General features: G+C 37.7%; 1 protein-coding gene across 16 annotated transcripts in view; it reads left to right on the top strand.

The window, feature by feature from the left end:
* RCOR3 (REST corepressor 3) overlaps nt 1–26,472 on the top strand; it is a 53,618-nt gene that overhangs the window by 715 nt on the left and 26,431 nt on the right. For 15 of the 16 annotated variants that reach the window (XR_015143058.1, XR_015143060.1, XR_015143059.1 and 12 more), the window contains exons 2-7: nt 106–162; nt 9,181–9,258; nt 11,844–11,896; nt 14,201–14,362; nt 15,723–15,847; nt 16,727–16,805. Coding sequence is in view for 11 of the 16 variants with exons in the window: in XM_086343276.1 (XP_086199402.1) it covers nt 106–162; nt 9,181–9,258; nt 11,844–11,896; nt 14,201–14,362; nt 15,723–15,847; nt 16,727–16,805 (554 nt within the window). In the remaining 5 variants the exon portion in view is untranslated. Of the gene's footprint in view, nt 1–105; nt 163–9,180; nt 9,259–9,553; nt 9,813–11,843; nt 11,897–14,200; nt 14,363–15,722; nt 15,848–16,726; nt 16,806–26,472 lie in introns of those variants that run through there. The other variant, XM_086343282.1, reaches the window with a different exon arrangement.

A 26,472-nucleotide genomic window follows, 5' to 3' on the forward strand; every position in this document is an offset into this window, starting at 1 on the left:
GTATCTCTTCCTTTCTCTCTTTTTTTCCTTTGCTTTTTCTTTTTTTCCCCCCTCCCCGTCTTTCTCTCTTTTTCTCTTTTTTCCCTTCTTGACATTGCTTTGCAGATGTTGGGATGAGAGTCGGAGCTGAATATCAAGCTCGGATCCCCGAATTTGATCCAGGTAAATCTGTTTGCTTAAGCAAAATCCTGTCTTCTTCCCCCCCCCCCCCCCCGCATCTCCTTTTCTGGGACTGGTTTAGGGTGGAAAGGGGTAGAGGGCGGACGGGCGGGGTTGGGGTCCGGGTGTGCGGTTGGGAGGAGATACGGGACTGGGATGGGCAGGCATCTCTGGCGGGAGGCTGTCATGTCACGCTTGGCAGGGCTGTGACACAGGGCGTGTGGGCAGATGCGTGCCTTGCAAGGTTAATATGGTTCCCCTGGAGGCCACTTGCCCGCTGGTGGCATTCACCTTTCCACTCGCCTTGATCCTGGAGTGAGCGGAGGGAGACGGCCCTCGGGGAAATCGGGGGGTCGGAGGCCGGGGGTGGAGCGGCTGCGGGCCCCAGAGCTGGAGGAGAGGGTGTGCGGGCTGTGCGTGGAAGAACCGTGCAGATGTCAGTGGCCACCCGACCCAGCCCCCGGGAGCCCAGGGCCGCGCTCCGCCCTGGCTGCGATCCCCGGGCGGCTGTCACCGGCCGAAGCCGAGGGCGAGCCCTGCCTGACCCGCGGGCGCACACACGGGATTTTCTTTTTTTTTTTTTTTCCCTTTTCTTTTTTGGCTAGGTGGTGTAGCTTTGGTGGCGACCGCTTTGCGGAGTAGGAGCCGCGGAGGGAAAGGGATTGGGGGAAGAGGGTGGGGAGAAGCCAGAGGCACACCTCGCTCCAGAGCCAGCCCCGGGGAAGTGAGACCACAGGACAAGTGACCGCAGCTGCCAAGGAGACATTTTCTCCCCGAGCAGCCAGGTTCCAGCGTCCTCTGCCAGCCCGGCTTGCGGGCTCCCTGTCTACTTTTCTCCAAACAGGCTCCCTGGCGGTCACGGGATCTGAGCCTGGTCGGGGATTGGGCGAGAGTTCCGCATATGGAAGCGCCCTTGTTGGAGCCTCTCTGAGTGGAGCGTGTCTCCTCCTCCCCACCCCACCCCAGACCCTCTTCAGTTCAGGCTTTGGGCAGACTTGGAAGGGTTTTGTTCCCCCTACCCCCTGCCCCTTGCACTTGGTCAGTTCCTTGCCCATTGCCCACTTATAGTAATGTGTCTGTGTCGAACTCTTGAATTCTGTATTAGATATTAATGGGGCTTACTTGTATTTTCTTAGGGAAGATAGCATGTTTCTTTGCTTATAGTTTATCCGTGGGTATTTTCATCCTTCTGCCCATTGCTGCGATGCAGAGTGATATTTACCAACCGTTTAAAGAAGTTTAGGGTTTAGGCAGCTCTTCTAAAGGAAAGGGTAAAATAATGAGAGGGTAAAATAGGATTGTCAGTGCGGGTTATTTTTCAGTAGGTAAAAACAATGATTCAGGAGTGCTTACTAGTCAAGAGTTGCCTTCTGAATGACATGACTTCATAAATTTTATTCAAAAGCTATCAGTGTGTGTGCTGGAGGGCTTCAAATAATTTTAAATGTTGCGAAACAAATTTTGTTTATTAATGTAGCTAGTAGGTGAATAGCACTTCCACATGACTTATGCCTCGGGTTTTAGCTTGACATTTGGAAGCTTACTCTGGCTTAAGACAGACTGAATTAATCACTCAGGTCTTATTTTTGTGCTCTGAGCAAGTCACTGGCCCTCCCTAAGCCTCAGTTTCCCTAGCTGTAAAATGGAAATAAAAATAGGGAATTCTTGCTAAGGTTATATGAGTGGGCAAATGGCAGTTACTCTTTGGAGGTTAAATTTAAATTATCATTATTAAATTATCATTCCTCATAATCGTGAGGAATGCTTCTGCATATCTTTATATCTTTCTGATTTGGGGCTTTCCTTGGCTTACCGCTCTTTTAGGAATTGATAAACTTATTTCCCAGTTAGAACTCAGCAGCATAATAAACATGCCTTTTTGTCCCATTAGGTAGGTTTATATTTCATAAACAACAAATAGACACAAGGTGATGAGGGGTCTTGTGTTAAAGAGCTGGACTTCATGCTAAAACAGATGTGTGCAGGCCATGACCTGATCCCTATAGCAATTTTGGGAACAGATTTCAAGCAAAGGAATAGTAGAGCCAATTTTAAAGTTAGAAAAATAGCTCATTTAAAGTGCAGAGTACTTTTTATGTGGTTTCACATGGCCACTACTTGTATTACCCAATTTCCTTGACCATCATATTTTTGCATATTTTGCCTAAGTGGAATATTTGAGGGAAAAATCACAAATATTGCAATTTTTAAAGTTACATTTTCATTAAGTTTACTCAGACTATCACTGATGCTTTTTATTAGAATAAGGATAGATGTCATATTCTTTAAATTCGTCTATAGACATGCCTCAGAGATAATTGCGAGTTTGATTCTAGACTACTGCAATAAAGCGAATGTCACAAGTAAAGCAAGTTACATGAATCTTTTGTTTTCCCAGTGCGTATAGAAGCGTACAATGACATTAGGTCCAGAAATGCAATGTACATGCCTAAATTAAGAAATGCTTTATTGCTAAAATATGCTAGCCATCATCTGAGCTTCTAGGGAGTTGTAGTTTTTTTTGCAGTAATAGCATCCAAGATCACATATCATCATAACAGTATAATAATAATGAAAAAGTTTGAAATATTGTAAGAATTACCAAAATGTGACACAGACAAGAAATGAGCAAATGCTATTGGAAAATGGTGCTGATAAACTTGATTGACACCGGCTTGCTGTAAACCTTCAATTTGTTAAAAAAAAAAAATTCACAATAGCTGTGAAGCACAATAAAATGAGATATGCTTGTATTCATTTTATCCTCAATAATCTGCAGAATATTGAACCCAAGGGTACAACTAAAACCACTTATCTAAACTTAGGTGGGCTTTTCTGTAGTTACAGGCAAATTTTGTCAAGCAAATGTAGACTGTCATTATTAAAATACTTTTTACAAGGAAATTTTGAGTCTCTGTGCTGTTCAACGTAGAACACTGCTTTATCTTATTCTAAGTGTTGTGCTGTTGTGTGAAGTTTTTACTCCATATCAAATCAATACCATTGGGTCATAACTTCAACATATTTCTTTGGAAGAGAAGAAAAAAGAAAAGATGTTTATTAATGATAGAAATTGAGAAATGGTCAGCTCCTCTCCTTTTCTCTTTTACATACTATTGTCTTTAGTCTTATAAACCACTCAGTCTGTCTTCATGATTGTTCACCCATAGCCATCCAAGTCATTTGGAAGAAAAATTTCTTCGGTATCAAGATTAGTATGATCAGAATATAGGAAAATTAAAAAGGTTTTTTTTTCGTGGAGGATATTTTTACTGGAGGAGATGATAGTGATAATGATAGAAATTAAGCACAGAAAGAATTACTAAAATGAGTGTTTTAGAAAACATGAGTGAACTGAGACTTAAATTGGAATTGTTGTTGTTAGGTTAGAAACAGTTTATGTTAGTTAACGGACCATTGCTAACTGCCTTTATAAAAATTTACTAAGCAGATTTTTGACTCTTTTTTGTGACTCTCTTCCTTTTGGTTCGTTGCTAGGCCAGCCCAACTTTTCTGTAGTGCCTTCTGACTACACTTACATCATGAGGAGCAGTTTTGCGTGGTGATTAAGAGTCTTAGCTCTTATCATATGCCTTTTAGCCACCATGGCATTGTGACCTTGGATGAACTGAATGTGTCCAGGCCTTAGCTTTCTTATTTGTAAAAGGGAGATGATATTAACTATATGATAAGATTAAGTAAAAATTAGTGTGTATCACCAACTTGATGGACATGAATTTGAGTGGGATTTGGTGATGGACAGGTAAGCCTGGCGTGCTGTAGTCCATGGGGTCACAAAGAGTCAGACACAACTGAGCTGAACTCAATATGTATAAGGCAGTGGCCTTCAAAATATTTTTGTTGCTTACTCATAAAAGAAATTTGAAAACCAGATTCACGTATTTTTAAGTTGATATCTGTTATTTGTCATTGAGTTTATTAGTTGAAAGATATAATTTCCAGTGTATTGAAAATGTTAACACTTTGAAATAGAGTTGTTATAAACTTATTTTAAACACATCCAATTAAATGTAAATACTTAGCAATGTGGTAGTATCTGTTTTATAAAATGTATACATTTTTGTAATTGCCATACATGTTCCTCACAGAATTTTATAAAACATTCTTTTCTTGAAAGTGTTTTATTCATCACCTGTCCAGTTTCTGTACTATCATAATATGTACTCTTGTGAACATGAGGTTCTAAATGTTTAATTCTTCTGTCTGGAGTTATTACAATTAATGCATAATTAATTAAGATTGTAATAGTCATGGTACCTTGAGTAAAGGAGAGCTTTACTGATATTTGTTTGGCATCATAGTGGTTTTTAAATTTTAGGCAATGTACTCTTGTAAGATTTGGGTTGTATGAAAGACCTGCCATTTTTCTTTTTCTTTTTTGAGTGAGGGAAGGAAATTTGTGAAGAAGGTCAGAAGTAGCTTAAGTGTATAGCTTAGACTGCAGGTGACTTCTCAGGCAGATTGTCTTGGAAAAGAAAACAGGGAAGTTGATGTTCTGAAAATTGGTTCTCAGAAAACTTATTCTTGATTGTGTACCCCTTGGAAAGTTGTTTACCTCAGTTTGAAATCGATGAATTAAGTATATATAGTTCAGAGCGTAGTTTATAAATAGAATTTAAAAATTTTGGAGTGTCTTACTGATCTCCGTATTTAAGTTCTTTATATGGAATATTTGTTCCATGATTTCCATCAAAATCCTTAGTTTGACTGTGTTAAAGAAAATCTGAAAAGAAATAGATTTATATTTTTGTACTTTCTTTGAAACGTGCTATTGGTATAGAAATCCTAATCAAAATGGTTTTTGTTGTTGGTTTTCCCCAAATTGGTCTCATACATGTACTTTACCAACTGTAGTTAAGGGGCTCTGAAAGATTTCAGGAGAATTGAACTTCTTTGGTTATTCAGTCACTCATCTGTGGCAACGCCATGGACTGCAGCACTCCAGGCTTCCCTGTCCATCACCAACTCCCGGAGCTTACTCACACTCACGTCCATAGAGTCGGTGATGCCATCCAACCATCTCATCCTCTGTCGTCCCCTTCTCCTGCCTTCAGTCTTTCCCAGCATCAGGGTCTTTTCCAGTGAGTCAGTTATTCGCATCAGGTGGCCAAAGTATTGTAATTTCAGCTTCAGTATCAGTCTTTCCAATGAATATTCAGGACTGATTTCCTTTAGGATGGACTGGTTGGATCTCCTTGCAGTCCAGGGGACTCTCAAGAGTCTTCTCCCAACACCACAGTTTGAAAGCATCAATTCTTCTGTGCTCAGCTTTCTTTATAATCCAACTATAATACAATCCAACTATCTCACATCCATCTATGACTACTGGAAAAACTATAGCTTTGAATAGATGGACCTTTGTTGGCCCTTGAGGTATAATCATAAACATTTTTACAGATAAAAGCAAAATAAACATTTGGCTTATGTCCTTTAAAAAGTATTTTGGTTTACTTCAACTTTTATGATGAAAAGGGTAAAGCTTTACTGAATGCAAGTCATCCTGAGAGGTAAATTGTTTTTAGTCATGCAAGTTACTTTCTGTTACTCTTTATAGGAGAGGAATCAGGCTGAGTTGTCAATAAAATAAGTCATTTTAGCTATTCAGTCTCATTTTCAAAGGGTTGGTAAGAGAGGTCATTGGCTGTTTGAGTTAGAGCCCCATGAGATTTTATTCATTTATATTTTTGATTGATAAGAAGAAGCCTTTCCAGCATAGACTAAGAATGGAACTTAACTATCTTCAGTAAGTATATTGTAGTAATGACAATAAGTCTTAGGTAGTGCTTACCATATGCCAAGTCCTTTATGCATATGAATTCACTTCATTTTTTAACTACTCTGTGAAGAAGGTGCTCTCATTATCCCTATTTTTAAAGATAGGTTAAACTGAGGCAGACAAAGTTAAGTAAATTTGTTCAAGATGTCAAAGCTAGGAAGTGGCAGAGCTGAGATTCACACCTGGAGTTTGACTCTATAGTGATTACTCTGTTAACCATTGTGCTAAAATATATCTGGTTTCCTATAGAAATCAGTCATCTTTTGGTCCTACTTGGGCACATATATGATTGGCTAGGGCAAAAACATTATGAAATGCCTAAGTAACCATTCTGGAGAAGGCAATGGCAGCCCACTCCAGTACTCTTGCCTGGAAAATCCCATGGATGGAGGGGCCTGGTAGGCTGCAGTCCATGGGGTCACTAGGAGTCGGATACGACTGAGCAACTTCACTTTCACTTTTCAAAAAAAAATGCATTGGAGAAGGAAATGGCAACCCACTCCAGTGTTCTTGCATGGAGAATCCCAGGGACGGGGGAGCCTGGTGGGCTGCCATCTATGGGGTCGCACAGAGTCGGACACAACTGAAGCGACTTAGCAGCAGCAGCAAGTAAGCATTCTCTGCCACCAGACGCGATTGCCACACACACACCATACACCCACATTAGAAGAGCTATTAGTCCCCACAGTTGGATGCCAGTTTCTGACAGAGGATCAGGCTCTTAATTACAGTGAAAAGAATTTATGAGGAAACTTAACTGTTCTTCATGAGCAAGAGTACGAAAAATAGTTCATATCAGCTTAAGAAGAGATATTTAATGAAAATACTTTAATTCAAGCTTTTTGTAATACAAGGATCAGATGCAAGGAAATATGTCTAAATATTAAACATGTATGCTGGTTAGACTCAAGACTTAATGGAAACTTTTCTTTGTTGCATTCCATGTTCTATTAAGTGGTATTTAAATTAGCATCACAATCCATTGTGAAAAAGAATCAGTCCCATATTAAAGAACTGAAATTTAGGATACTCACTAGAAATAGCAGTAAGTGTTAGTTGCTCAGTTGTGTCCAACTCTTTGCGATCCCATGGACTGTAGTCTGCCAGGCCCCTTTGTCCATGGAATTCTCTAGGCAAGAATACTGAAATGGGTTATCATTCCCTTCTCCAGGGGATCTTCCCAACCCAGGGATCAAACCCAGGTCTCCTGCATTGCATGCAGATTCTTTACCCACTGAGCCACCAGGGAGGCCCAGAAATAGCAATAAGGTTTTATTAAATAAGGACTTCTGACCAACTTAGACAAGTTGTCTGTTTCTCCTGAGTGGTTTAACTATTCTGCTTTTGTGTTTTTGTTTTATGAGGTTAAAAATTACATATATATCTTAATATTAGAGTTTTAAAAAGATAGCTTAAAATTTATTTTCAGTGAATATAAATTTTAGATAATATCCTTCAAACTTGATTTCCTTAAATTCTCAATTCCTGTTTTCATCCTTTCATTAAAGATACTTAGGACAAAATGCAGTGGGTTTTCTTTTAGATTTATATTGTAATTATGATTTTTTTAATACTTAATGGCACCCCACTCCAGTACTCTTGCCTGGAAAATCCCATGGGCGGAGGAGCCTGGTAGGCTGCAGTCCATGGGGTCACTAAGAGTCGGATACGACTGAGCAACTTCACTTTCACTTTTCACTTTCATGCTTTGGAGAAGGAAATGGCACCCCACTCCAGTGTTCTTGCCTGCAGAATCCCAGGGGCAGGAGAGCCTGGTGGGCTGCCGTCTATGGGGTCGCACAGAGTCGGACACGACTGAAGTGACTTAGCAGTTACAGTATTCTCTCATTTCTTTTTTCTCTGTCCCTAATTTTTCTTTATAGTAAACATACATAACAATGTTTAGCTTAAATAAAGAACTACTGAATGATCTTATTGCTTGATAGATGAAGTCTCTAGTTGGGAGTATAGTAATAGTTACATTTACCCTTGGAAATGAATGGTTTTTATTCTGAATTATTTGTAACTTCATAAATGATTACAGTTTAACTTCAGATTTCTATTAATGTTTTCTGTGAGTAATTTTGAAATTCTAGTCATTAATTACTGATGGCTATCAACAGCTCATACTGTTTAATTAACTTGAATGCACCAAAGAATTAGGAAGAAGCCAGAAAAAGACCACCAAGAATTTAAAGACAGAACCTACTGGCATGGACTTGGCTCGGGGATAACTGTGTTAGGCCTTTTGTTCATTCTGTCTTTTCTTAATTTACATGCAGTTTCAATAGTGTTTGATTTTCCTGACTCTTTAGATTATAACAAATAAATTATAAATAGCAGTAGTATGCTTCTGGGTTAGGTAGCGGTAGACTCTCAGATTACATTAAGAAGAAATAGCATTATTACCTTTACATGTTTTGACTTTGTTTTTCTCTTACACAGAGTACAAATGTTTGTAAATATAAGAAGTAATTAACTCTAAAAAGGAGTAACTGGCAGACTCCTAGCAAGGGAGTAAGATTAAATAGAAACCATAAAAAGTAGATACAAGTGTTCAAAAATTATAATGATCTTGGCCCATTTAGATATGGGGCAAAACAATTATCACCTGAGGTATGTGCTTTTAAGTCAAGAGTTTTTAATAACTCCTAAGTAAGATATGGGCTTCTCTGGAATTTTTAAAAATTCTTAAGTAACATAGGCTTCTCTGGTGGCTCAGCAGTAAAGAATCCTGCAAATGTAGGAGATGTGGATTCGATCCCTGGGTCAGGAAGATCTCCTGGAAAAGGAAATGGCAACCCATTCCAGTATTCTTGCCTGGAGAATCCCATGGACAGAGGAGCCTGGTGGGCTACAGTCCATGGGGTCACAAAAGAGTTGGACATGACGTAGCAACTAAACAACAAGTAACATATAAAAGGTTAAATCAGATTTATTACCTGTCGAGAAATAGGGATATAAAATGTACTTTATAATAAAGTCTTTTTTTTTTTTTAATTTAAAGAGGGTAAGCTTCAGTGTTTCTAAAATTTTGTTCATATCCACAAATGATATATTTACTATATTTAGTGTAAATCTGTTTTTATTCTTTGTTTTCCTGTACTTTGTTTCTTTGTCGTCTTTTGCAGGTACTGTACTAAAATAGAAATAAAGCTTACTTTGCTTATACTTACTTTGAATGTGAATAAAGTTCATCGTATTCAAAATAATTTTTTCCCCAGGTGCTACAAAGTACACAGATAAAGACAATGGAGGAATGCTTGTGTGGTCTCCATATCACAGTATCCCAGATGCCAAATGTAAGTTTTCTGAAACTGGATGTCTATGTCAGTAGGGAATCAATCAACCAATTCAGAATGCAACTTATATTTGTTTTTGGATCTCTTAGATCTCCTAAGAAATAGTTTGCCTTTGTTTTATTTTGTTTTTTTGATGGAGCTTGCTATGTTAGAATGTTTTTCCTTTTGAAAGATAGTGGGTTGATCATTCCAATTTGTGTCAGGCCCAGGAAGACTGAAAAAACCTAGGATCTGATGGCATTGCTGCTTAAATCCTGAAGCAGGGGAGGGAGTTACAATGTAGACATCTGCACAGGCTATTCCTCAGTGTATGAAGCTGTAAAGAAATGCCTTCAAACTTCCAAGAGCCCACTATCATTACCATTTTAAAGAGGAAAGGGGAAAGAACTGACTTCAGCAGCCATCGATCAGGTCATCTTTGTGCTCTCCATTTCTGGACGGAGACCTTCTGGATCATTGACCATGCACTTCTTGAATCATGGTGTGGCTTTAGACTTCAGTGTGATGTAGCGGACCTGATCCTTTGCGGCACATCAGATATAGGAAACGTGCAGGTAACAAAACTAAGATCCCCACCCCTCCACTCAATTATCATTTGATTTATTAAAACAAAAATCACTGAACAGCTATTTTAGCAGCTGTAAAATAAGTTTGTCTTTTTAAAATATTTACCAAATATCAAAAGATGTCCCATGCTGGTTTATTTAGTCCCATGAAAATTAACGATGTCATGTATATCATGTGCACAGTATGTCTAGTCATACTTATTAATGCAGTAAGAGAACTAAAAATTGGAAACTGAGTGTTATTTTGCATACCTGATAATTCTTCCTATTTACAAGCTTCAGAATACCAGGAAAAAGTCTAGCTGGTAATCTAGGAATTAAAGCCCTTGAGGTATTTTTAACTGAAAACACAAAATTGTACATTTTGTGTACTGAGGAACCTGAAAGAGATTGTCAGGTTTTTTCAGTTTAGTCTTCCTTATAGGCAGTTTCATTCATAAACTGACCATCAGTGTGTCATTGGTTTTTGCCTTTTTAGCACTGTTTTATATAATGATGTATTTCTTAGCGAAGTGGAAAACAAAATTCAGAAAGCCAACATGTCCTGCAGTGGTGTGTCCACCTGGAATATCCCAGTGAAGGTCTAGGGCAATGGTTTTCATCCCTGGCTGTGCTTTGGACTTGCTTAGGGGGAACTAAAAAAACTTCTATTGATGTCTGGCCTCCACCTCAAACTAATTAAATCAGAAAGTTTAGAGGGTGGAGCCAGGACTTGCTATTTTAGAACTCTTCTGCTGATCCTAATGCATAACCAAGGCTGGGAACCACAGGTTGATTGGTTTTATTTAGCCTTCTCTATTTATAGGACTACAAGACATTTTTGTTAATCAGCATGTATGTAGATCTGTCATATGTTTAAATACTATGAGTTCTAAATAGAAAATAGTATTTGGATTTTCTCCAAAGCTTGCAATCTTAGGGAGATACAGTAACATCCATAAAAATTAGTTGTTAATACAACAGCATTATTGTTATAATAGCATATTTATATATTAAACTGTACTGTACTGTTAATAACAGCAAACTCTTAGGAAGTACTTAAAATGGGCCAGATGCTTCAAGCACCTAACATATACTAGCTCATTTAATCCTAGGAAGAATAGTACTGAAAATAGTAGTATTTTTATCACTATAGTGAAGAAACTAAGATACAAAAAGGTCAAGTTAATTGCTTAAAGTCCAAAAACAAGTGACAGGGCTGGGAATCAAGTCTTGGTAGATGAGCTAGCTGTTCTCGGATCAGAATTCTTAACCACTGCTTCTCAAAAATGTGCTTAAAGAATTTATATATTTATATTGTATAGGATTAAGAAAGACTTTGCATAAAAATGAGTCCTAAATGTGAAATGCAGGTTTCTCAGCAATAAGGCCTTGAAATAGCCTGTATATTTATGTCATAATAGAAGCTGTGCTTATTTAAACAACTATTTGCTTGATTATAATAATTGAGGATGAAAGAAAATGGAATATATAAGTACCTTTTGTATAGCTAGCATGAGGAGCTGAAGAAAATTTTAGGCATACTAAAACATGTTTAAATTGTTACTATACTGGCAAAACTATAAACCATCCTTTATACAGTAATCAAATATGGGAAGGTAAAAGCTTTGGGAAAACTCTTAACATGAGATGAGGTCTTAAATAGCTAAGTCTCGCTAAATAAATATTGCAAAAGAAGCTACCTAATATTTTACACTATAATTAGGCTCTGTTGACTGACCACAGATTGATCTTTTTATAATACAAAAATAATTAGTCATGTCAGTGAATTTAATAAGTATATGCTGTATGGTCATGGAGATAAGGCATACTAAGTAAAATTTTAAACCAAGTGAGCTTCTGATCCTGTATGTAGAAGTGAAGGTCTTTTTTATGATGTTTTATGGAAAATGACTTTGGCTTTTTTTTAATCCCTAGAGTATAATTGTTTTTAAATTTTGCTTTGTTAAAAAAGCAAAGTCAACCTGGGCAGAAGAAGTAAATGAGAATAATTAATTATATAACACTGTTTCGTTACAGTGGATGAATATATTGCAATTGCAAAGGAGAAACATGGCTACAATGTGGAACAGGTATGTACAGAAACATTTTAATATTGAGGTTTGCCTCAGTAATTATCAGATCCAAAGAACATCTCATGATAGTTTCTGTCTTAAGAAAGTGCTTAAGTTCAACCAACTTTATGAAAGTGAAAATGTTAGTTGCTCAGTCGTGTCTGACTCTTTGTGACCCTATGGACTGTAGCCCATCTGGCTTTTCTGTGGGATTCTCCAGGCAGGAGTGGGTTGCTATTTTCTTCTCCAGGGGATCTTCCCAACCCAGGGACTGAACGCAGGTCTCCTGAATTGTGGGCAGTTTCTTTACTGTTTGAGCTACCTGGGAGGTTGTAGCAAAGTCTGACCTTTCATCATTAAAGATTTTGCTTTTATAAGCATTATTTATCTCAAGGGCTTTTGAGAACATTTTTTGAACATTTGTCTCTCAGTACCTCTGGTTTGTTTTTTTTGTTTTTGTTTTTTTTTTTTTGAGTTCTTAAAGGTCTGAAAGCCTTAGGATTACTCTAGCAAATACTTACCAAAAGGGAAAATTTTTTTAAGTAGAGACAATTCTCTGACTTTTTAACCTAAAAGACCTAGAAACTAAACTTTTTATTTAAAGAAATATTTTAAGATTTTTAAATTTTGAAGGAAATAATTCACAAAGGGCTTAAAAAAAATAGATAACTTTAAAAGGAGATATATGTGGTATGGGACTGCCCAGGTGGTGCAGTGGTAAAGAATCCACCTGCCAGTGCAAGAGACAAAGCTTTGATCCCTGGGTCAGGAAGATCCGCTGGAGGACGAAATGGCAACCCATTCCAGTATTCTTGCCTGGAAAATTCCATGGACAGAGGAGCCTGACAGGCTATATAGTCCTTGGCGTCGCAAACAGGACTGAGCAAATGAGCATGCACACACGCATATATGACATATGGTCCATTATCCCTGGTAAAATGGGAATGTAGAACATGGAAAGTGAAAGTAAAGTGGACATTCTTAAATTTCATTTCAACTAAGTATAAAATCAACCTCTGTCAGAATTAATAGTAAAATAAGTGAACTTTCAGTTACCTGCATTATTAAGAGCTAATTTTATAGTTAGCAACATGGTTAAACTATAGAAAATCATTTTGGTGAGATTGAGATGTTAATCTAAATATAGTTAACTTTTCTGTGGGTTTTGAAGACTTTGCTTATGTATTTTGTTTTTAAGACTTGACTTTCTTTTTACTATTTGATAAGGTTAATTCTTTGAAATGTGACTGTATATGTGTTCATTTTCATGTTCATTTTCAAGGAGTACTACCAGAGTACCAAAGTATTACCAAAGTGAGAAGTTAATGCTATTTAAAAAGTTGCTATCTCTCCTCTTAAAAAATAAACCTTTATCCCCTAAATGATACTCAGTCAGTCAGTTCAGTTGCTCAGTCATGTCCGACTCTTTGTGACCCCATGAACCACAGCACGCCAGGCCTCCCTGTCCATCACCAATTCCTGGAGTCCACCCAAAGCCATGTCCATTGAGTCGGTGATGCCATCCAACCATCTCATCCTCTGTCCTCCCCTTCTCCTCCTGCCCTCAATCTTTCCCAGCATCAGGGTCTTTTCCAATGAGTCAGCTCTTCGCATCAGGTGGCCAAAGTATCAGTACCTTACAGTAAAGATTACAACAGAAGGAAAAGTTGTTAAATTGTCTAAAATTATCCATTTCAGGTTTTCCTATGATTTGGTAATAAAGTCATTGAAATTATTAATATGCCTTATAGTAATTCTTTGTGTACATTATGATAATAAAGAACTTTAGAAATACATGTGGTAAAGTAGTGTTAAAGTTGCATTTGAGGTACTCTTACTTCTTAGAAGTGTTTAGCCCAGGATACTTCTAACAGATTAAAACATAAATATTTCTCTACTGAGTCTTGTCTGAGCACTTCTAGTTTTGTGTTATAATTGATAGTTTCATTCAAGTATTGACTTACAGGTTATTTTTCCTTTTAGCATATTTTTCCCTACACTTGACAAATGAATAAATGTGAGTGAAAGTCTTGATATGAGCCTACAGACCTGCTTTAGTAATTATAGCCACTCTCCTCAGCTCACTTTTTCCTAGATTCTACAGCAGATGTGGTATGTAAAAACATTTACTATTCTGAGGCCCTGATTTGAAAGAAAGAAATGAGCTCTGTTACCTGGGCACCCTGATTAAAAGCCCCAAACTGAATGCATCTTCAGTTGAAGTCATAGGCTTAAGACTTTAACCTGATTTGTGTTTAACTCTCTCAAGTGTGATGGAACATAAGTCCATTAAAACCAAAGGGGAATGATTTCTCTTCAAAGGCACTTGGCATGTTGTTCTGGCATAAACATAACATTGAGAAGTCCCTTGCTGATCTCCCTAATTTCACTCCCTTTCCGGATGAGTGGACAGTGGAAGATAAAGTCCTATTTGAACAAGCCTTTAGTTTTCATGGGAAGAGCTTTCACAGGATTCAGCAAATGGTATGGTAATTTTGCTTTTACTGTGGTTCATACCTGAGTGATACCTAATTCTGTTGTTAAACACTTCCTAATTATTAAATACAAAAAGGTTTCCAATCTAATTGTTAAAAATATTTTGAAATAGGTATATTTGCATATAGTCTTACTTTCTACAACTACTCTTAATATGTGATCATTATGTTCCGTTTCATTGTAATAAATTAAGATTGTGATAAGTATATGTTTAATAGACTTACTAAATAAGTTTATCATTTCAGGAAAAATCATAATTTCAGTTTTATTAAATGTTTCATTTTTAACATGAGGATTTTATTTTCAAATTTATATTCCTTTGGATATGAAAACTGTTGATAGAAATTCTGTATCATTTCAACGTTGTTCAGGGGCTGTTCCTTTTTTTTTTTTGAAAGAAAAACTGCTCTTTATTTCTAGTTCTTAAATTTTTTGTGTTTCTAGTCAAAATTGTATAACTCTGAGAAGTTGTTGCATTAAACTCTTTTAAGTTGAATTTTGGAAATTAGAAATGTTTGCAAATATATCTAAGTGTCTTCCATAATCAAAACCAACATTTTTAATTGGAAGAGTGTATCCTTATTTGTCAATATATGACAAAGTAGTGCATGATCGTTAGTCCTTTTAATATCCAAGTCTGTTTGCATTATTTATCATCTTAAAGCCTGGATTTAAAACAAAATGGTATTGAATCGCTTTTCTTTAAAACATTATGCTAAGCAACAGTATGATTGCACTTATATGAAATATCCAGAATAGGCAAATCTGAAGAGAAAAAAGTAGATTAGTAGTTGCCAGGGTCTGGGTTAAAGGGAGAATAGGGAGTGACTGTTAATAAGTTTAAGGTTTCTTCTTGAGGTTATGAAAATATCTGAAATTAAATAGTGGTAGTTGCACAACTTAGTGGGTAAGCTAAAAACCTCTGAATTGTACACTTTAAATTGGTAAATTTTATGATATATGAATTATTAATCAGTTTATAAAAATCCAGTTTACAGAGGGGGTGGAAAGAGTGGAGTAACTCTAAGAAAACAAATGTGGAATATTACCATTTTGCTGTGGACTTCTGGGGCCATTCACATCATATTAGTTTGTGACATCCTTCTCTTCTTTCTCTGCTCAGAATAAATAGGAATATTTATTTACAAATATCAGTGACATAGGTATGGTGGGGTTCTATGACTGTAGCTGCACTTTTTAATGCTATAATTCATAAAGGTACCTGGGAAAATTTTGTCTATGCTTTTGTTTGCTAAGTATCAAAGAATAATATCAGAGATGTTATTCATTCTGTTAATCAGAGTTTATGAAAAAACTTGCTGATATTAACATGATTTTTTTTTTCAAGCTTCCAGATAAGACAATTGCTAGCCTTGTGAAATATTACTATTCCTGGAAAAAAACTCGATCTAGGACAAGCTTAATGGATCGCCAGGCTCGTAAACTAGCCAATAGACATAATCAGGGTGACAGGTAGGTTGGATGCCTTTATATAGTTACAGGTATTGCTTGTATTTCCTAAGGTAGAACAGTGATCACAGTACATTGTAAATGCTTCTTATCCTTATATTCCTATTTCTGCTCTGACAGGAAGAACTGAGTGATCAGAAATTTTCATAGTAAGAACTTTCTTCAACTCTTTAACTGTTAATCATAGTCAGCAAACCTTTGTACTGAGTTATATTTGAATTGTATTTAATTACAAATGCTTCCCTTTAGTATTGATATATTCAGTACATATATTTAGACTATATTAACAAATATATTCGGGACTTCCCTGGTGGTTCAGTGGCTAAGTCTCCCTGCTTCCACTGCAGGGAGCATGGTTTGATCCATGGTTGGGGAACTAAGATCCCACATGCCAAGCTGTGCAATGAAAAAGTAAGGGAAAAAAAAAAAAGAAATGCATTCTCTGGAAGGTGGTCTTTCCACAGTTATCTGAATAACTGAAGTCCACATTATTATAGCTGTGTCTTTCTGATAGTATAAAAGATCATTTTTCTTTCTGGTTTTTGTCTGTCTTTATCCTCCAATTGGAGAACTGAAATAATAAATATTACATCAAATTAATATATATGTTCTTTCTCCCAAATGATATTTCTTTCTAAATATCTTTCCTATTAAGTCTCTGTTTTTTAGCTGGAAATGTTTGCTTAAATGATTCTATATACCTAAAAGGATAAATGTTTCTAAACACTAGAGGAATCTAAATTATGAAAACTTGTGTTCCTAAGGATAACTCCTGGGGAGTATTTAGTAAAATTACTAGGTAGCTATATTACAGTTTGATAAGAACACTGGAATAGAATAAAAAGAAGTGAATTAAATTTATTAATCTTTGTTTCTTTTCAGTGATGATGACGTGGAAGAAACACACCCAGTGGATGGAAACGATAGTGATTATGATCCCAAAAAAGAAGCCAAGAAAGAGGTAATGATGATCATTAGAGTGCTTGTAATTGTTCTACAAATTCACTCCAAAAAAATGAGCAGTACTTCATATTAAGAAAAGCATTTTTATATAATGGATTAGAAGGTAGTAAATGTCAATGTTAATTGAAGTTTTTTGGAAAAGCAGAAACATCAAGAATTCCAATTAGCCAGTAGTTTAAGTAATTTGGGGATTATCTCATCCATTCAGAGGTATAAAAGCCCTCCCATGATGCCTGTTCTTTTTTTTTTTCTGGCCACTCTGCACGACTTGTAGGATCTCAGTTCCCTGACCAGGGATTGGACCTGGGCCACAGCAGTGAGAACTGGGAACCCTACCCACTGAGCCCCCAGGAGACGACCCACAACACCTGTTCTTTAATCCATAGAAAAGAAGTAAAATCACCCTTAGATGAGACAATATTAAGTGTAGAATATTTTTTTGGAGAACATTTAGTTTATTCCATTTTATAACAAATTAGAAATTAGTACCAGGTATGGCGATGGCACCCCACTCCAGTATTCTTGCCTGGAAAATCCCATGGATGGGGGAGCCTGGTAGGCTGCAGTCTATGGGGTCGCGAAGAGTCGGACACAACTGAGCGACTTCACTTTCACTTTTCCCTTTCATGCGTTGGAGAAGGAAATAGCAACCCACTCCAGTGTTCTTGCCTGGAGAATCCCAGGGACGGGAGAGCCTGGTGGGCTGCAGTCTATGGGTTCACACAGAGTCGGACACGACTGAAGCGACTTAGCAGCAGCAGCAGTAGCAGCATACTGACACCAGTGAAAATTGAAAGCTACCTCAAAGGAAGAGATGAAGGATTCCCAACTAGAAATGCAGTCATACTCCTCAATTTAATGACAATGGTGATGACTTAAAATCTTGAAAAGTTTTAAATTGATATACATGCTCATTTATTAAGGCAAGGAATTACATAATTGTAAAAAATATATAGACCAGATGTCAGTGGGTAAAGGCTTGTGATGTATAGGCAACTTGTGAAAATAACATTGAAGATTGGAGACACAAATGTGACTTCATCTGGTTTAATGACCCGCATTCCTCCTCTTAAGGAACTCAAATGCCATGGCCCATTCTGGCACTTGTCATCTTTCGTCAGTGAAATTTGAAAACTTCTACTCAGCTTGATACTTTACTGATTTTCTTACTACTGCTAAATGTTCTCAGATTCCCTGAATCCTTCATTTTTCCCCAAGCCTCCTTGTCTCCCTGAACCTTAGACCAAATGGCCATTTCCTTAAGTTGCTCTCTTCCTAGTGTCTGTAACTCCCCATTTCTCCCACTCTTCTGCTATTCCTTCTCTAACCCTGTAAACCCACAGTGCTGGATAAATTGCTATTCTTGGTCTGGGGTTACAAGAGAAGATTACACAATTATGGACATTGTTGCTACTTGCAAAAAATAGTTTTCAATCTCAGTGTAACCCTTAGCATCTCTCAATTTTTAACCTGTAATTTTCAGTTTTTTCCATTGGTAAAATTAAAATAATAGGTTTGTTCTGACAATCAACTAGGTAATATATATAAAAGCATTTATTATAGTACCCAGTACATAATAAATCTCGAATAGAATTTATTGTGTAAGCAAGTATTTGAACAGTCATCCTTTTCTACACATCACCTACCACCTCCCCTCTCCCCTGAAAAACTCAGCAGATAACTTCACTTTCTACTTCAAGAAGAAAATATCAAGCAGGAATACCCTTAAATTCCAGCCCCTCCCCTAACCTCTGTGCTACCACACTACCCTTTTTATCTGAGTATATTTACACTTAGGACATTATATTAAAATTACTGTTTTTTGCCCGTTAAACTGTGAACTCTTTGAAGTCAGGGCTTCCTGTAACCCTGGAACGTCTGGTACCGCCCCCAGTATTTTACACAGTACTCATTTCCCACTTCCTTGCTGGTGCTTGATAGGATCAGACTTTTAAAATGTCACAAATGCAGTAATATGAAGTAATGAGCAGTCTGTGCTGCATGCCTCTCTTTGACAGTAAGAAAGGTCCCTCCCCTTGTTCTGTATAGTTTCATTGCTAGTTTCATCCTACTTGCCCCTGCATATTGCCTTTAGGACCTTTTCCATCAGTTTCTTTGCCATACTTTCAGCCTTTTGTCTGCAGCCCAGAAGTATGCTCGTCTTTCATTTACAAGCATCACTATCTATCTTGGCATTACTTCACTCTTGGAGTTTGCTTCATTCAGCTTGCTGCCCCTTTACTTCTCTCAAACTGCTGACAGGTCAGCAGTGACCTCCTTCCTAACTGCCACATCCAGCGACTGGTTACTTAGTGCATTCTCCTTGTGCTTCCTGTATTATTTCAAGTTATTGACCCCTCCCTTGTTCTGAAAATCTGGTTTTGACTTTTATAACACCATTCTCTGATTCCCATCTACCTTTTTAATGTGTTATTTAGTTGCTCAGTTGTGCCCAACTCTTTGCGACCGCAAGGACTGTAGCCTACCAGGCTCCTCTGTCCATGTAATTCTGCAGGCAAGAAGACGGGAGAGTTTCCTTCTCCCGGGGATGATCTTGACCCAGAGATCAAACCTGTGTCTTTTGCATTGGCAGGCAGATTCTTTACCCCTGAGCCAGCGTGGAAGCCACTTTTAACCATTGTGTCTCGGTTTTAGAGACTTCTTTTTCTCTTTCTCAATTACTCTGTTCATTGTGTGATTACTGTTTCTAATTTTCTCTCTCAGATAACTGTAAATTTTATTCTTTTGTCTTTGGTCTTCTAGGTGACTGCCTTATTTTTAGGTTCTCATCTCTTCTCTGAATTACTGACATTTTCTATCTTAATTTACCTTATCTCCAGACATTGCACCACACCTTCCAAGACCATTCTCTACACTGCTGCCAAGACAACCTTTTAAAACCAAATGTACTGCTTGCAGTTCCTCCATGGCTTTGTCTGTAGGATAAAACACAACCTTTCTAGTTAGACATTCTCCACCCCACCCTGTTATTTCACATTGCTAAGAGAGTTTCAGGTAAGTGTTTTCATGCCCTGGCTTTTGCTCTTTGTTGGTCTGTTCTTTCTAGCGTTCCCTTTCTTCCCAAATATGCCTGGCAAATTCCTCATAACTCTGCAATATGTAGCTTGTCTATGAACTCCCCTTGCCTTATGTTGAATTGATTGCTTCCTTGTTTTTCTTTAAATCCACTGCAGTCCTCACTGAGCTGAGTGGAACTTGTGTACATCTGATCTCCCCTCACCTGCCTGCCTTTCTTGAGTGGTATAAGCTCTTAAGGAGCAAGAAATGAGTCTCAACTGCAGGGCCTGGTACATAGTAGGCAGTCAGTCAAGTATATTAACAGATAAGAATATACACTATAAACTCTTAATTGCTGTACCAATATGAGAGATTAGGGATTTGGGTTTAGTTACCTAGGAAATGTGTGTATGTGGAATACTGTTTTGTCCAACCATGCGAGGTGATACTTAAACATTTGGTCTTTTGTTTGCCAGTGATCTCATTCCGTTAGCAAAAGACAGTGAGGGGGGTAAAATTTTAAAAGTGCTAAAAACACACTGCAGGGCCGTGGTCCAGGGCTGGCCTGTGTGTCAGCAGTTTCGTTCAGTTCCCTGCTCTTTCCCAGATGGTAGGGGCACCGGGCAGGGAATGGTGCTGTAATATTGCCTTTAACACAGGCCTGCTTCTGCAAGTTAATGACCTGTTATATGGAAAGGTTTTTATTTTTAACTTTTAAAAATTATGAAACTGTACATACCATAGACTATGTACAATCTGAAGAATAGTAATAAATACCAGTGTGTCCATCACTGAGCTTAAGAAGAAACAGAAGTCCTTTGTTTTCTTTATTGCAGCCCACTCCTTTCTTTGCAGTGGGAACCTGGAAGGAAATCGTAAACATCCATTGTATGCATGTGCCACCACTTACCTACTCCAATTAATGGACATTCTTTCTAGCTGCTTCTTATTATGAACAATACTGATAAGAGCATATCCTGGATACATACATATACAACAACTCCTGTGCGATAGCAGTTCTCAGCAAGATTTAGTATTACCTGCATAAGGGACATGTAAAAATTATGGAGGTGTTTCTGGTTGATGGACACTCTTAGCATATAGTGGGAAACGGATGCCAGCTCTCCTGAAGTATGCAGTGCAGATTATTCCACCAAAATGCCAACCACGACTTAGTGAGTAGTAATACCCTACAATTGTTTGGAGTGGCATTACTCTATTTAGACTGTAACCATGTTTAACTTTGCTTGGGTGTGTGCGAGCTAAATCACTCCTGTCGTGTCTGACGCTTTGTGACCCTGTGAGCTGTAGCCCACTAGGCTCCTCTGTTCATGGGATTCTCCAGGCAAGAATACTGGAGTGGGTTCCATCCCCTCCTCCAGGGGATCTTCCTGACCCTGGGATCAAACCCACATCTCCTACATTGCAGGCGGATTCTTTATCATTAGCCCCAGTCTATTTTAGACTATAACTGTGTTTGACTTGCCTAAATAATGGCAAATCATTTTCTACATTTGATGTACTTCTATTGGCTATGAGAGTACTCATTACCCAACTTCCTTGCCAATACTTCAGGACTTCCCAGGTGGCTCAGAGGTAAAGAATCCGTGTGCCAATGCAGGAGACATAGGTTCAGTCCCTGGATCAAGAAGATTCCCTGGAGAAGGAAATGGCAACCCACTCCAGTATTCCTGGCTGGAGAATTCAAGGACAAAGGAAACTGGCGGGCTACACTCCATGGGGTCGCAAAGAGTCAGACACGACTGAGTATGCAGCATTCACTGCCAGTACTTTATATGATAAGACTTGCAAGATGTTAGCAATCTGATAATCTGAAATGGTATCTCATTGTGTTCTCAGTTCGTTCATCAGATTACTAATGAGGCTGATTATTTTTCCATCTGTTTATTATATATTATTATGTCTTTTTTAAAGTGCTTATTTGTGTTTGTTTTTTATCTTTTGGTTTGGTTTTGTCTTCTTCTTAAAGAGAATGTATGAATTTTTTTCTTACTGAATTCCTTGTATATTCTAGATACTAATTTTTTGGTTAAGTGTGTTGCAGAGATCTTTTAGCAGTTCTTGGTTTATCTTTTTTTACTCTCTTTACATGCTTTGATGAACAGCTATTTCATCAAAAGTACGTAAATATTCAAATTTCAATATTCTATATTTTTTTCCGTAAATTTAAAAATTTTGCTTTTTACACTTATGTCCTTTATCTGTCAGTAATTAGGTTTGGTTTATGTTGTCAGATTAAGATCCATTTGTTTTTTTGTTTTGTTTTCTAATATGAAAATGAGTTCATCTCTTTCCACTGGTCTGCCATATCAGCTTTATCATGGATGAGGTTTCTATATAAGTATGGCTCTCTAGGGGCTTCCCTGCTGGCTCAGATGTTAAGGAATCCACCTGCAGTGCAGGAGACCCGAGTTCAATCCCTGGGTTGGGAAGATCCCTTGGAGAAGGGAATGACAACCCACTCCAGTATTCTTGCCTGGAAAATTCCATGGACAGAGGAGCCTGGCAGGCTACTGTCTATGGGGTTGCAGAGACTCAAATTAACATTTGCACTTTCACTGGCTTTCTAGTCTGCTTCTCCTGTCAGTCGCATGTCTTAACTAGTATAACTTTATAACAAACCTTGATAGCTGCTGGGATAATTCCCCTTACTTGGTAGTGCTTCTTAAGGCTTCCTTGGCTATTTTTGGATCTTTATCTCAAACTTCAAAGTAGGAGAGCCCTACTTGATATTCCATTAAATCTATATGTAAACTGGAGAGAAATGAAATCTTTGTTACCTGTTTGTAGATTAGTTTGCATTTCCTATATAGAGGTTTATATTATCTGAAAATAATAGCAGTTTTATTTCTTTTCAATCCTTATAATACTTTTTATTTCTGCCCTTACTGAACTGGTTAGAATCACCAGTATAATGTTGGAGAGAAGTTATAATAGCAAATATTTTTATTTTATTCCTGACTTTAGAAAGAATAATTTTAGGTTTCAGCATCAAGTGGGATGTTTTTGAAGGTTTTGGACTTGCTTACCTGACTGTCAGCTAGCATTCCTCTATAACCTGGTGGTCCCCTAGTAATCTGGCTTCTTACCATGGCTGGTTTCCTCCAAAGTAATCATCCCCAAAGCAGAGAGAGAAGGTACCTAGCCATTTCTGGCCTAGCCTTGCAAGTTACTCAGTGTCACACGTGTTACTTTCTGTTGGTTGTAAGTGAGCTACTGAACTTGGTCCAGAATCAAGGAGGATAGGATAGAGAGTCTCTCTTCTCTGTGGTTGGAATGCTGAGGAATTTGGGGATATGTTTTAAAACCTCCAAATCTAGAATGTTGAATTTTCATGAATGTTTTTCCATGTGTGCTTGAGAGTAATATATACTTTTAGTTATTGGTTATAGGGTTTTTTTTTAATGTGTCTTAATTGAAGCTTGTCAGTTAATACGATTGAAATCGATATTCTGTTACTGCTTGCCTACTTGCTAGTATTGGTTTTGTAGGTGTTTATGTGCTTTTCTGATGGATTATTGAGAAATAACTGTATTTTGAAGCTATTATTTATTAAATGTGTAGAAACTGTTTTGTTGAATTTGAAACCTTTATCTTCTACTTTTAAAGATTATTTGTCTGGTATAGCTCTATCTGCCTCCTGAGAAATCTGTATGCAGGTCAAGAAGCAACAGTTAGAACCAGACATGGAACAATGGACTGGTTCCAAAGTGGGAAAGGAGTATGTCAAGGCTGTTGTATATTGTCACCCTGCTTATTTAACTTATATGCAGAGTACATCATGTGAAATGCTGGGCTGGATGAAGCACAAGCTGGAATCAAAATTGGCGGGAGAAATATGAATAACCTCAGACATGCAGATGACCCCACCCTTATGGCAGAAGGCGACGAAGAACTAAAGAGCCTCTTTATGAAAGTGAAAGAGAACCTAAAGCTGACTTAAAACTCAGCATTCAAAAAATGAAGATCTTGGCATCCGGTTCCATCACTTAATGGCAAATAGATGAGAAAACAATGGAAACAGTGACAGACTTTATTTTCTTGGGTTCCAGAATCATGGCAGATGGTGATAGTAATTGCAGCCGTGAAATTAAAAGACACTTGCTCCTTAGAAGAAAAGCTATGACCAGCCTAGGTGGTGGTTTAGTCACAAGTTGTGACCAACCTAGACAACATATTAAAAAGCAGAGACATTACTTTGCCAACAAAGGTCCATCTAGTCAAAGCTATGGTTTTTCCAGTAGTCATGTATGAAAGTAAGAGTTGGACCATAAAGAAAGCTGAGCACCAAAGAATTGATGTTTTTGAACTATGGTGTTGGAGAAGACTCTTGAGAGTCCCTTGGACTGCAAGATCAAACTAGTCAATCCTAAAGGAAATCAGTCCTGAATATCCATTGGAAGGACAAATGCTGAAGCTGAAGCTCCAGTACTTTGGCCACCTGATGCGAAGAACTGACTCATTAGAAAAGACCTTGATGCTGGGAAAGATTGAAGGCAGGAGGAGAAGGGGATGACAGAGGATGAGGTGGTTGGATGACATCACCGACTCAATGGACATGAGTTTGAGCAAGCTCCAGGAGTAGTTGGTGGTGGACAGGGAAGCCTGGCCTGTTGCAGTCCGTGGGGTTGCAAAGAGTTGGACACGACTGAGTGACTAAGCTGAACTGATAGCTCTGTCATCTTTCTTTTGTTGTGTTTGACTGGTATCGTTATTCCTTACTTTCAACATTTCTGTGTCCTCATATTTTAAGTACATGTCTTACAGGAACAGATACGTGCTATTTTTTATTTTATCTATAGAATTTAGCCCCTTTATACCAGTTATGATTGATATTTGTATCTTTGTTATTTCTTATTTTTATCTTCTATTTGACTTACTTTCTTTTTGGATCAAGAATTCATCTCTTGTTTGATTTTTTTATTTTACTCTCTACTAGTTAGGAATGTTTCTATATTTCTATTCTTACTGTATACTCTGGAAGTTTTATCCTGCATATTTAACTTTTAAAGTCTAATTTTGGTGCTTTTAATGAGTTTCTGGTTAATTTAAGTCCAAGATGCTTTGACTTCAGCCACTACCTTCTTGTTTTATATGCTATTTTTTTTCCAGTTTTAGTTACATCTTATTTTTAATATATCACATTAGACATATAGTCAGTGTTAGATTTACTAAGCTAACAAGAAATTTACCAATTTTTAATACTTAAAATACTTAATTTTGCTTACCTTTCGTTCTTGAATCTTAGAACTTCCTTTGAAAATAATTTTTCTTTTTTCCTAAGTGTATCTTTTACAGATTAATTTAATGAGACTCTATTGATTATGAACACAGTCAGTTTTGGAATGTCCAAAATGCCTATTTCTTAAACCCTTAGTTTTGCTGGGGTTAGACTCCTAGGTTGACCGATATTATTTGAAGATATTCTGCTGCTTTCTGATTTCTATCATTGCTTTAGAGAAGTCTGTTGTCAGGCAGTCTGCTATCATTCCTTTGGAGGTAATTTTTAAATTTTTTTTTATTGCTTTACAATATTGTGTTGGTTTCTGCCATATATCAACATGAATCAGCCATAGGTATACGTATGTCTCCTCCCCCTTGGACCTCCGTCCCACCTCCCACCCCATCCCCGCCCTCTAGGTTGTCACAGAGCACCTGATTTGAGCTCCTTGCGTCATACAGCAAATTTCCTCTGGCTGTCTGTTTTACATATGGTAATTTATATGTTTCCATGCTGCTCTCTCAATTGGCCCCACCCTCTCCTTCCCCAACTGTGTCCACAAGTCTGTTCTCTCTGTCTGCATCTCCATTGCTGCCCTGCAAACAGGCTCATCAGTACCATCTTTCTAGATTATATATATATATGTGTGTGTGTGTGTATATGTATATATATATATACATATATATGCTAACTGCTACTGCTAAATCACTTCAGTCATGTCCGACTCTGTGTGACCCCATAGATGGCAGCCCACCAGGTTCCCCTGTCCCTGGGATTCTCCAGGCAAGAACCCTGGCGTGGGTTGCCATTGCCTTCTCAAATGCATGAAAGTGAAAAGTGAAAGTGAAGTCGCTCAGTCATGTCCAGCTCTTAGCGACCCCACGGACTGTAGCCCACCAGGCTCCTCCATCCATGGGATTTTCCAGGCAAGAGTACTGGAGTGGGGTGCCATTGCCTTCTCATATATATATATATATATATATATATATATATATATATATATATATATGTTAGTGTACGATATTTGTTTTTCTCTTTCTGACTTACTTCACTCTGTGTAACAGGCTTTGGGTTCATCTACCTCATTAGGGCTGACTCAAATGGTTTTTTTTTTTTATGGCCAAGTAATATTCCATTGTATGTATGTACCACAGCTTCTTTATCCATTCATCTGTCGATGGACATCTGGATTGCCTCCTAGTTATTTTCAATAGTGCTGCAACATCTCTTTTCAGTTATGGTTTTCTTAGGTTACGTGCCGATTAGTGGGATTGTTGGGTCATATGGTGGTTCTGTTCCTAGTTTTTTAAGGAATCTCCATAATGTCTACCAAGAGTACAAGAGGGTGCTCTTCTCCACACCCTTCTTTGGAGGTAATTTAACTTTTCTCTTTGTCTGCTTTTAT

This window comes from Bos grunniens, chromosome 16 (assembly GCF_055505025.1).
Source record: "Bos grunniens cultivar Pamir isolate PY7600 chromosome 16, Bosgru_T2T1.0, whole genome shotgun sequence".
Lineage (NCBI taxonomy): Eukaryota > Metazoa > Chordata > Mammalia > Artiodactyla > Bovidae > Bos > Bos grunniens.